Source organism: Microtus ochrogaster, linkage group LG2 (genome assembly GCF_000317375.1).
Source record: "Microtus ochrogaster isolate Prairie Vole_2 linkage group LG2, MicOch1.0, whole genome shotgun sequence".
In the NCBI taxonomy this organism is placed as follows: domain Eukaryota; kingdom Metazoa; phylum Chordata; class Mammalia; order Rodentia; family Cricetidae; genus Microtus; species Microtus ochrogaster.
Window position 1 is genome coordinate 33,350,139 of NC_022028.1, and position 12,012 is coordinate 33,362,150.

At 50.7% G+C, this 12,012-nt stretch overlaps 1 protein-coding gene across 1 annotated transcript in view; it reads right to left on the reverse strand.

The window, feature by feature from the left end:
- The window catches only part of Cdh23 (cadherin related 23), a 362,011-nt gene that overhangs the window by 210,905 nt on the left and 139,094 nt on the right, over positions 1 to 12,012 (reverse strand). Inside the window, exon 7 of the mRNA XM_005360071.2 lies at positions 3,408 to 3,602. Coding sequence (XP_005360128.1) covers positions 3,408 to 3,602 — 195 coding nt within the window. The remainder of the gene's footprint in view (positions 1 to 3,407; positions 3,603 to 12,012) is intronic.

The window sequence follows — 12,012 nt, forward strand, 5'->3', positions numbered from 1 at the left end:
CACGAAGGCTCTTTGGCGATCCCTGAGATGTTCAAGAAAATGGAAACAGGACATCCTGGAGAGCGGCTGGTGTTACATCAGGGCTTGGGCTGAGGCTGATGTGTTGATCGCAGGGCCATGGGGTTTAGGACTAGTTCTCCTGAAAGCCAGGTGGGTGGGGCCACTATCTTGGGTGGGAATGGCGTTGTTCTCAGCTCCGTTGTCCTGTTCATCCAGGGCGACTGGCCCCCCATCTCAGGACAGAGGACACTAAGATGGGGCCCCTCATCTACAGGAAAGGTTCCTCTGACTCTGCTATGCATTTGCCAGGCAGTAACATTTCCAGTCAAACCAGCAGGGGGCGCTCCAGGGCTCATACCATCTGGGGACCTCCTCGAAGCAGTGCTGAGAGAAGTCAGGAAGGCCGTGCATGACCCCGGGACAGGACAGACAATATTAATTAAGCCACTATACTCAGAAACCTTATCCTATAAAGCCCACTAAGAAAAGAACACTAAAGCCTGTGTTCTAAGACCCTAAATGTTCTGCAGATCGAGGTCTGTGTAACATCCCAACGTAACCAGCTAGCAAGACCCAATGATAACAAGGACAGTCATGTCTGCCCGCTTAGTCCTCACCCCACTCACTCATGTGCCCTGCCTTATGTATTTTTGTCACATGTTAGGCTTTTAGATGGACACACACAGAGACAGAGAGAGAGAGAGAGAGAGAGACAGACAGACAGAGAGAGACAGACAGAGACGGAGAGAGAGAGAGACAGAGAAAGAGAGAGAGAGAGACAGACAGACAGACAGACAGACAGAGACAGACAGAGACAGACAGAGACAGAGAGAGAGACAGAGAAAGAGAGAGAGACAGACAGACAGACAGACAGACAGACAGACAGACAGACAGAAAGGGATTTATCCACAGTCACACTGCTAAGGAAGTAGCCAGGACCCACACACAAGTCTTTCCATATAGAAACATCTGCCTTTAACAACCTTGACTTGGGGGCCTCACATCAGCCAGTCTCCAGCTTGCAAGACAAACGTCCATAGCACTTTTGTGAAATAAACCGCTCCAGGGAATGACCCCAGTGGCCCCTGGGCTAAGGAATTCTGCTGGGACTTGAGGACTAACTGCCTCTATCCAGTTAACTTGGCCTTAGTTTCACTGGACCATTCCTCACATTACACGCAGCCTCACACTGGCCTCTGCCCTCCTCAGATGGCGCGGTGGATCCTATGGGGGGAAAAGACTGTCCTGGTTGTTCCTCAAAGACCCCAGGGACAGTCAAGGAGGGCAGAGGAGAACTGCCGAGGATGGGAGAGGTGAGAGCCATGTGTATACACCCACACCCACAGACATGAAGCACCAAGTATGGGCTGGGGTGCACAGTACCTAGCCAGGGGCCTGAAAGATCACATAGCATGAAGGGGAGTGCCCGGGAGGACTGATCTCTCGGGTGGGAGATACTGTGGTTTTGGCTACTACCAGATTTTTACCAGGTACCAGGTAGCCAGCCTAGTACTTGATATTCTTATTCCACCCTTGTGGCTGCATCCTGTTCTTTCTGTAATTGTGTTCTATAGGCCGTGCTAGATTCTATGACAGGTAAGGAGGGATGGATGGCCCTGGGATCTGTGGCTCTCTTCTCTTCTGCTGGGACACATGTAGAACCACCATGTTGGGGAAGTGCCCAGTAGCCAATGGCTGTTCACCAACCCCAGGAACTCCTGGTAACAGCTTGTCCAGGGACTAAGTGGGCGGCTATATCATCCAGGAAGTCCTGGCCCAGCTCAGGGCCTGACTGTTGGTAGATTACCAGCAATTTCACTGTATTTATCCTCCCAGTACAAGCCTGGGCTCTGGATGGACCTGGCCACCCACACTCCTGTTCATGTTCTGGTCTAATCCTACATCCCAAAGCCATTCGTGTGCTGGGTAGAGATCACCCCACAGGACAGATTCACGGGGAAAGGGAACAGGTACCAGATAGGGTGACGGGGAAGAAGGAGGGGGCACAGATGCTGCTAGTGGGTGTGCCCCAAAAGGGGACCCCAGACTTATAACTCTCCTCCACTCCCAAGTCGGTTTTATTTTATTTTTTATTTAGACTTCTTCCTAGGAAACTAATATGTAAGTAGGAGAGAAAATAGAAATTCTTGGCAGGGACCTCCCAAAGAATCAGGCAAGAACCTGGCTTTTCCTGGCTCTAGGAGTCTCTTCAAGTCTTAGCCAAGACTGAATGAAAAGTTCTATCTTTCAAAACTCAACCTAGGCCAGATGCAGGGAACTGGGATGTCAGCTGCCATGTGGAGTCTGGGGTTGGCTGCTTACCCTGCAGTTACATGGTGTTAAAGCCAAGGGTCCCCTCTGAAGGCTCACAGCGCCAGGGGCAGGTGCCCTCTCTGCATCAGTAGGGAGCCTGGCTTGGGTGCCCTCTTTAGAGCAGTAGGGGGCAAGACTTGGTGCTATGGGGGAGGCCATGGAGGAAGAAAGGTTCCATGACTTCTTTGCTCTTAGCCTGAGCTCTGCAAACAGATCCAAGGGACAACAGAGTGTTGGGGGTCACTTCTAGCTTTGCAGGCCACTGAAAAGACAGTTGTGCTCTCAGGGGGTCACTGGAATGAGGACACACAGGGCTAGGAGCCTGCTTAAGATATGGCTGACTTAACCCTCAGCCCCTCACAATAGCTACTAGCATCAAAGGCCCAGGTGCATGCTGGGAACTCAGACTCCTGGGCCATGGAGCATGGCAGCCAGAGCCCAAAGTCAGACAAAGCTTTGGATTCCCATTTCCCCTCTCTTAACCAACTGTGGGAGTCTCAATGTTGTCATCCACAAAATGGGCTGAACACTCCTCCTCTGTCCTGAACTGGCCCATCTTGCAATTCCCTGGGACTGGGCAGGAGGCTTGGCGCAGTGGGCATTCCTTGGAGGGGAAGCATTACCACACTATGGGGTTTTGGTCAGAGGTCTGGACTGCTCTGAGCTTGCTTGTTAGGTAGTGTCAGGGCACATCTGTGTTGACAACCCTGATCTGTTTCCCAGAGGCACCTGCACTGACTGTCCTAAGGAGGTTGCCCATGCAAGCTAAGCAATTGTGTTCATGGGTGATGTTGGTGAACCACGGAATCCCCCCTCGGCCTCAGTCTTCTTGTCGGTATCTGTAAGATGGGCACATCTCAACCATACTCATGAGGTGGGGATGTTTGAAGGTCAATGGAAAGTCTCTTTGGGCTCCGAGGACAATGCCAGGGACACGGTGACACCACCTGTTTACTATCGCCACCATCACCAGATTCTTTACTGTAAATCTTCAAGAAGCATGGAGCTAAATCAAGTCTCCTTGGAATACCCTGTTTCCTTCTAGATGAGAAGACGCAGATGGGAGGCACTGGCGGCCCAGGGCGGTAACTCACCGTGGCGTTGACCGTGAGCTGGTACGCCTGCGTGACCTCATAGTCCAGCTCCCTGATCACGGTGACGATGCCTCGGGCGCTGTCGATGGCAAAGAACTGAGACGGGGGCTGGAAGGAGTAGAGGACGCTGCCGCCGGCACCCAGGTCAGGATCGGTGGCGTTGACGATGAAGATGGGCGTGCCCACTGGTGTGTTCTGCGTGAGAGCAAAGTAAATAAGAGGTTGAGTCTCACTTCACCGGAAGCAGCTGATCCCGTCAGCCGCCATTCCTCCGGCCCGCAAAGGCCATTAACCGCGCCCCTGCAGCCAACCGAACCCAGCCTGTCATTTCCATTCTAAGCGGGTTCGGAGGAATGTAAAATGCATGATTTCTTTCTTCCCCTTTTTGATGGTCTCCTGGTGGCTATAAGAGCACTGGGCTCCGAAGACGGCCTGCTTATCCCAGAGTCCTGGAAGAGGGGCCTTTAGGTCCCCAAACCCATTTCTTGGTGGATCCGCTTCCTTCATCCAGAGCCCCTTGGCTGCCCAAGCTGCAGCAGATTGCCCTGGAGGGTGACTAGGAACCTTCCTGTGGGACTCTGCCAAGGGCAAGCAAGAGTGGGAGGTGTGTACCTGGATGGGGGGGGGGAGGCTTGGAGTCTCCAAGGGGAGGGGCCTCTCCTGCCACCCTGTCAGCTGAGTATCTGTGGTTACTTAGCTGGCTCTGCCTCCGAGGAGCATTCCAGGATGCCGTAACTCTTGTTCTACCATTCATGTAAGCCCTTGTCCCTTTCTGACTCAGGGTGGCAGGTGAAGGCCACTTCCTCACGAGGCTGGGATGGGGCTTCCGCGGGAAGGTTGTATACTGTCCCGGTTTATATACCATGCCCTGTAACTCACCATCTTGGTCTGAAGCCTCAGCCAGTTCTCACCCTTCCTTGCAGCCTGCAGTTCCATAGGCCTCAGAGGGTGCCTGGCATGCAGACTAGTCAGTGAACAGCCCCATGAGCACATGGTCAGATCTCAGCACTAAGTGGTTATATTCTGAACGTCTGCTATACCGCCTGCCCCTGTCCACCCCTGTCTCCACAGTGTCTGCTCATCGCTGGCCACATGGATTGCTCTACACTGTAGAAAGTCTGGACACACTGGAGGAAAAACACTTGAAGGAGGTGCTTTGCAGTGATGGGAAGGTGAAAACCACCAGTTATACCTACTTGTTGCAGCACTGGTATGGGGCATAGAGGGCAACTGGTCCAAAGCCACACAGCGAGGAGATGGGCAAGCAAGCAAGGCCTTGGGTTCAAGGGCTGCTGATTCCAAGCACATGATCTCAACCTCTACAATCAAGGCTGCCCTACAACCACGGCATTGGCTCTTTTGGGACAACCAGTGCTTCTAGAAAGCCCAGCGACTGAGTTGCTATGGCCCTACCTGAGTTGGCCAATTCTCCTCCATTGATCGCCAAGTATGGGGCTGACGGGACATCCCTCAACACTCTGATGATGGGAACAGAAGACTGGCTGTGGGTCGCCTCTCCCCCAATCACCATTTGTGGATCCCCAGTACCCTTGGCACAGAAAACCCCACATAGACTGGCCCTGGATTTCCCTTCATGCATTATTTCCTAGTTGCATGGAGCCATTTGTAGTGCTCCAACCCAGTAGCTCCCTTGCACTACAGGCCCACAGCAATAGAACCAAGCAGCTATGGGCAGCAACCTCTTAGGCTGTGAGCCCCAATAAACCTTCCCTTCTTTTAAGTCCGTTTCTTTCTTCTCTCTCTTCATGTGCACATATGTCTGCCCATGTGGTCATGCTCACATGCATGCACACGAGTGTGGGTGTGTATGCATGTGTGCACGGAAGTACGGAGGTTGGTACTGGTGCCTTCCTCAGTCACTTTCTATTTTTTTAAGACTAGAGCTCTTGCAGGACCTGGAGCTGATGGTTTCAGCTAGACTGACTGGCTGACTCATGAACCCTGGGGATCCTCCTGCCTCTGCCTCCCTGGCCCCAGGATTACAGCCATGTGCCACATTTGTTTTTGTTGTTGTTTTGTTTTTTTAGTTTTGTTTTTACATTTTGTTGTTGTTGTTGCTGCTGCTGCTGCTGCTGGAAACCAAACTCAGTCCTTGTGCATATTCAGGAGCCATTTCTCCAGCCTTCTTAAAATGATTTCTTTGGGTCTTTTGTCTCAGCCCTGGAAAGGGACTAATACACTACCCCTTGAAAGTGGGCATTTCCCAGACACGCCTTCACTGAAGCTATCTAAGAAGATCTCTTTCCACTGGACCCTAATGGTCACAGTCACCTGTAAAACTGTGACTGGAAGATCAAGCTCCCCTGGTACAGGGTTCCATAAAGACAGCCTCCACCATGATGCTCCCTCAGCCTCCAGTTCCACGCCCTAATCACTCTCCTCTAAAGCACACACATACGCCCAGATACGTTTTGGAGATGCAGGCCTCGTGCAGAATACAGCTCAGCTCAGCTCAGCAATACGGCCCCATCAGACGTCACCTGAGCTCCATCCCAGAGGGATGAGGACATCTCACCTGTCCACACTCCATGGTCTAGGACAAACTCTTAGGCTCTGTGAACATTGGGTCTCTGGAGTCAGGAGTGAGGCCCAGAGGACACTGGAGACGGAGACTAGAAGGCCCATTTGTGCCCAACCTTGGGCACAGTGTCTCACACAGTGGAAACCCATTTGATTTCTGCAGAACTTAGGCTAGGTTTTAAATGACCCTGGCTAAGAGCCATTCATAAACTTAGAAGGGCGGACATTGGGCAGAAAAGAGTGCTGACTTCCCGCATTCCGGATCCCGGGCCGCATGCTCTACCAAGGATCAGCACACACACCGGAGCCTCTCCAGTGCCAGCTGCTGCTCTAAGGGATGCGCAGATGGCTACACAGGCCTGCCTTCTCAGCACAAGCAGATTCTCGGGGGCCAGGCACATCTGGTCCCTGTAGACAGTGGACCCTGGAGGCTCAGAGCAGGAACCTGGAGTCAGACCCCCAAATTACCAGGAGACCTTATGTATCAACTGTTTAACCCCTTTTGATTTCCAGGTCCTCGTGTGTAAAATGGAACTGTTAATGGCACAGCCTCTCGGGGATGATGTGAGAAAGAATTACACAGGATGACGTGGAAATAATAGGACATGCTTCTTACAGGAGACATGGTGACATGCAGCAACATTCAACCAATGGTCACCGTCCAGCACTGCTGATCTAGCAGTGAAATGGCATCCCAGGCATGGGGAGATGAGACCCCCAGGAGAGCCTACGAACGAATTTCTTCACCATGAACTTGGACGAGCATCTTCAGTATGGAGAGATGACTCAGTGAGTAGAGGCACTCACTGCCATGCCTGATGACTTGAGTCTGACTTCCGGGACTCACACAGTAGAAGGAGAAAGCCAACTCTCACAGGAGGTCCGTGTGTGTGTGTGTCTGTGTGTGTGTGTGTCTGTGTGTGTGTGTGTGTGTGTGTGTGTGTGTAGGCAAATAAACATAGTGTTTCTTTTTAAACCTGTCCATGTATTAGTTTCTTGTTTCTGCAACAAACAAGACTGGGAAATATTCCCAAGGGACCCTGCAGGGGGTGCAGAGCCTTTAAGAGGAGGACAGAGTTGGGCCTAAGATGAGGGGTAAGCTGAGGCCAGGGATGTCCCTAAACCAAAAGGCCAGTTCTGACTATGGACCGTTCTGGATGCAGGGGCTTCAGGATGATCCGGGCCAGGCCTCTCATTTGAAAGATGAGAGAAGGGAGCCCAGGGAGGTATTATGTTCTTCCCTAGGCGAGCCCTGGATCGTGACGGGTGATCCAGGTCTGACCATGGCTCCTGACAGGTGGCTGCAAACCAAATGCTTTGGTTCTTATACAGCTTTTCTCAACCTCCCACAGACCCCAATGGGCCTCCTCATCCACCCTCCTTCCTCGATTCTGCTCAAGAAATGAAGCCAGGTCACATACCAAGCAACTTCAGACCCAGGATCTATTTGATTGGTGCCAGAGTAACCACCTGACCTGCATAGGCCAATCAGATAGGGTCATGGAAATTAAATCAATTTGCTAAGGGAAACAGGATGGAAAGATCTTTGCCATCCACTCGGGGATGGGATGGGCATTGGGACAGGCCCAAGTGCAGTGAGGGGACTATCCATCTAGGGAAGGGGGAGATGAGGCTCCCTGGGTCCTCTCTACACTGATCCTCACACACCCCTGTGGCTGCTGTGTGTGGGACCTGACTTGTGAGGTGTTTCTCATGGACACCTTCTTGCTCTATGAGTCTTAGCTCTTTGCTCCCATTTGACACTTCTAGAACATGCCTCAAACGTGCTAGGGCTCCTTATTCCCAGATAACGCCACAGGCTCCCCCACTTCTGCTGGTATTCTTCCCCGTCAGTGCCCACAGTCAGCATAGAAATCTAAGCACCTGACCACTGCTCCCTGGTCACGGCTCGGCCAGGGCTCGCTGGACGTGACTCAGAGGCTCCAGCACTCACTCCCTGACTATCCCTTCCGAATGTGCAGATCAACACAGATCACTGCAATGATTCACACGGCCGTGGCAGGTGACAGAATGAGCAAGAAACAGCCTGATCACGCACTTGTCACAGTCAACCCGAGTGACGACGCTTCTATAGCCCTTGTCCCTTTCGAACCTCAGGCTGTCCCTTTCAGCAAGTGGCCATACCACATAGGTCACACGCAGGGCAGGTCTCCGCCTCCTCCAGCCCCTATTTAAGCTCCACATCACTTACGATGGGCCGGCTGTAAATGGGCCACCCTGTGCAATTCTGAGACAAATAAATCTTGTTGCTACTCCTTGGGGTGACAAGGGAATAGACTCTGGGAAAGTTCTGCCGTGCTCGGGATCTTGTTCGTTAATAATAATGATGAATGGCTTGCTTCTCCCATGCAGGCTGAGCTACATTCTACTCCAGGCTTCTCTGGAGGTGGCTTAGGGTGCTCACTGGAACAGAGCAGGGTGGGGGGTTGTACAGTGCCAGGGAGAGAGGCGAGGTGGGGGTGGGGAGGGGACAATGCGTGGAAGGTTGGAGATAAAGAGAAGAGAGAATGATGAGAGAGAAAGTCAAACAGACACAAAGAAAAGTAGGATGGGACAGGGAAAGGGACAGCTGGGACCCAAAAGAAAAAAGGGAATCAGAAGGGAGGAATGTCCTGGAGGAGCCAGCGCCAGGGCACAGTTGTTGGAACAGAAATCAAGAGCACAAGGAGACACTATGGAGGGAAAGTTATCAACAAAGGACATGAACTGAGAACGTATCTGGCTAGAGAAATAGCTCATTTAGTAGAAGTGCTTGCCCAGAACTTAGTAGAAGTTAGATCCCCAGAACTGTAAACATCAGCTGTGGTGGTGCACACTAGGAATCTAGGCACCGAGGAGGTTGAGGCAAGGGGATCAGAGGTTCAAAACCAGCCTGGGCTATGTGAGACCCTGTCTCAAAAAAGAAAAAAAAAAAGACAGACACTTTTCTTTAAGGGCAGAAAGACAAGTGGGAGAAAGAACTGGCGCTCCGCAGCTCACACTCTTTGCCATCATGGGGCCCCTCCCCGGCTAGATGAATTCTGTACCCTTGACCAAATCCAGACAAACCCGCAACCATCTCTGCTTAGGTGCTATCTCTAAAGGCATTATTAATATTTATGGAATGCTTGCTAGATGCAGCTACAGTCTTTAATAGCTTATTATAGAGCCTGTTAGGAAATGCATTAGTAATAAATTCCCGACAGATGGAGTTCTGACAAGGTGCAGGTGGCTTGGTGGATCTGAGCTGGGAGAAGACCCTTCTGGAAAATGTGTGAGCCACTCAGAGGCTGGAAGCCATCCCTCGGGTAGGGCGGAGGAGGAGAGAGAGGTTAGCCGGGAATGCAGCCTGGGTGAGAGCTGATCTAGGTTAGAGGAGACAGGACTGATGGACACTTTAACCCTGGAGGAATTTCAGAAGCAGCAGGGTACCTTGAATTCCTCATGCTTTCTCAGATGACAAAAGGCCTTCTGGTACAACAGGAAGGATGACTGCCTAATTCTCGGGAATTAGGCACCTGTGTTTTGAGGTTCCATGGATTGCCTCGCCAAGGTGTCACTTCCAGAGGTCTTTAGGACATTCTTATTGTCACCTACTGACCATGGAGGGGAAGGAATATCTAGTCTGTAGGACAACAGGGTCTATAGGACATGCACTGTAGTCCTGGCTCATATAGATCAGAAGTGTGGAAGTCAGGAAGGGCAGGTGGAACTGGCCAATTAAAGGAGCATGAGGGAACAGGGACAGGTGTGTACCTGGTCTCTCTGGAGCTCTCTGGGGTTTCATTATGGACAAGACACTGCACTCTTATGCAGGCACAAACCCGCATGTGTAGACCTGTGGTCCATCTCTATGAAGGAAGCTAGGAGAACTCATTTCATGACGTCTCTTCTCCTGATCACTGTCTGCTCTCTCTTCTCAGGGGGTGGCACATGTTCAACCTGATGTTGCTAGAAAACTCTTCCCTGGGATGGCACCCCCAAGTGGTCAGATCTTCCCAGAAGATTCACACAACTCTGAGCCCTGCTTTGCAGCATGTATTGCCTTTGCAGGAAGCCAGATAGACAGCCACAAACATGCTTACTGAACAGCCACTAGCTCCTGAATGCAACCTGCCGGAGTGGCTCTGGAGTTCTCTCCAGACCTCTCTTGCTGCCATTTGCCTTGGCCCCTTTTCAGTCCTTAGGCTGTCTCTTGACTGCAGAAGGCATGAGACAAATATTGTTAAAGAATCAGGGACTTTCCAGCAAACATGGCAGACGGAACACATTCATTTATGTCTGTTTTGGTCCCAGCCTCTCACCAAGACGACATAAAGCGAATTAAAAAATGCATAAGGTCCACAAGGGCAAACAGAACAGGAGAGGGGACCACAGCACACGAGAGATGCCAATGACGCTGTGGAAACTGGAAATGGATGGGTATCTTAGGAGGCCAGGAGGTTGTGTCTAGAAAAGCCTAGGATCCGCGAAGTCCACATTACGCTGCATGCGAGGGGCTGTGTAGGGCTGAGGACGGGACGGGAGGCAGAAGGTCTTTTGGGTCTCCAAATGAGGTTGGGTCTCCAGTTCTTGCTGCAGATCACAGGTCCCTTTTTAGATGGCTTTGTTAAGGGACTCCAGACTGCAGGCTAGGAGCTGGGACAAGAACTTGAGAGGATTCTCATCTTCCCGATTCTCTGACCACCAGGTCTGCTGGTCAGCCCCCGGAAGCTGGGCAGCCAGGCAGAACACAGAAAACAAGCCCACGTGAAAACTCAAGGAGTAACATGCCAGGGGCCCTGAAAGCAACAGGGGAAGTCTTATCCAGCCCCCACCCCACATACCCCAAGCACCTGTGATGAACAGGCAGAATGTGAAATATATCGTCACTCTTATACATGAAGAGCCAGGGGACACCTGGAATTTCAACACTCAGGAGGCCAAGGTAGGGAGACTCACTGCCAGTCTGACTAGCCTGGGCTACATAGCAGAAGCCTGTTTTCAAAATACAGGGAGGTAGGGAGGAAGGAAGTAGAGGGAGGGAAGATAAGAAGCCACCTGTGTCCTAAAAGTCCAGTCAGGACAGAGCCTATCTGAAGCAGGAACATTCCAGGAGGAAGAAGAGCCCAACAGAAAATAAAGGTCAGCTCAGGGGTGAAGGTAGGAAGGTAACAAGTTCAAGGCAACTCTGGCCACCTTAATGAAGTCCTTCCTCAAAATGGAAAGAGTCAAAGAGAGGCCAGGGTGCAACTAAGTCATAAAGAACTTGCTTAGCATATGCAAATGTGGGACCTTGTGTTCCATGCCCAGTATTGCAGACAACAACAAAGGAGGGAGGGAGGGAGGGAGGAAAAAAATTTAACAGAAGAGTCAGAAATGAAGAAAATTTCCAAAGTAAAGTAACTCAAAGATGAACATGGGTGAGAAAGTAAGAACATTAGAGAAACAGCTTAGACCCAACCAACCCAAAGCCCAACTAACAGGAGTTCACAGAGAGCTAGCAGCAAGAAGCTTGTCATACAGGGGTAAACCTTCCAGACCCAAGAGACATGAACCCAGATAGTTTCAGAGATAGACCTGAACGAAACATAAAACTTAGACCTTTCAAAAATACAAATCCATGTGGGGAAAACCCCAGAGACTTTAGAGAGAAAACAAATGCCCACACACAGAAGATCGAGAGCAAAGTCGCCATCAATTCTTAACAGTAAAACATTACAGGCTGAAGCACAGAGGAAGAAATGAGTTCACAGAATGAGGAAAACTAGTTCTATACCCAGCCCAGCTATCAAAGCCATCAATGAGTAAAATATGTAAAATAAATGCATCTTTCAGATAAAGTTTTAAAAACATTCCCATAAATCCCTTTTCCTGGAAATCACTGAAGGGTGTATCCTATCAAAAGAATGATAGAAACCAAGAAAGAATAAAAATGATATCTGTCAAAAAAAAAAAAAACCTGATCCAATATAGGAGTAAGGTAAGGAATTCCTTTTAACACACTAAGAGGTGATCAGAATTATGCTAAAATATTTAGGGGCAAGTAAGTGATCAGCCCATGGAACACAAAGCAAGCAAGTAC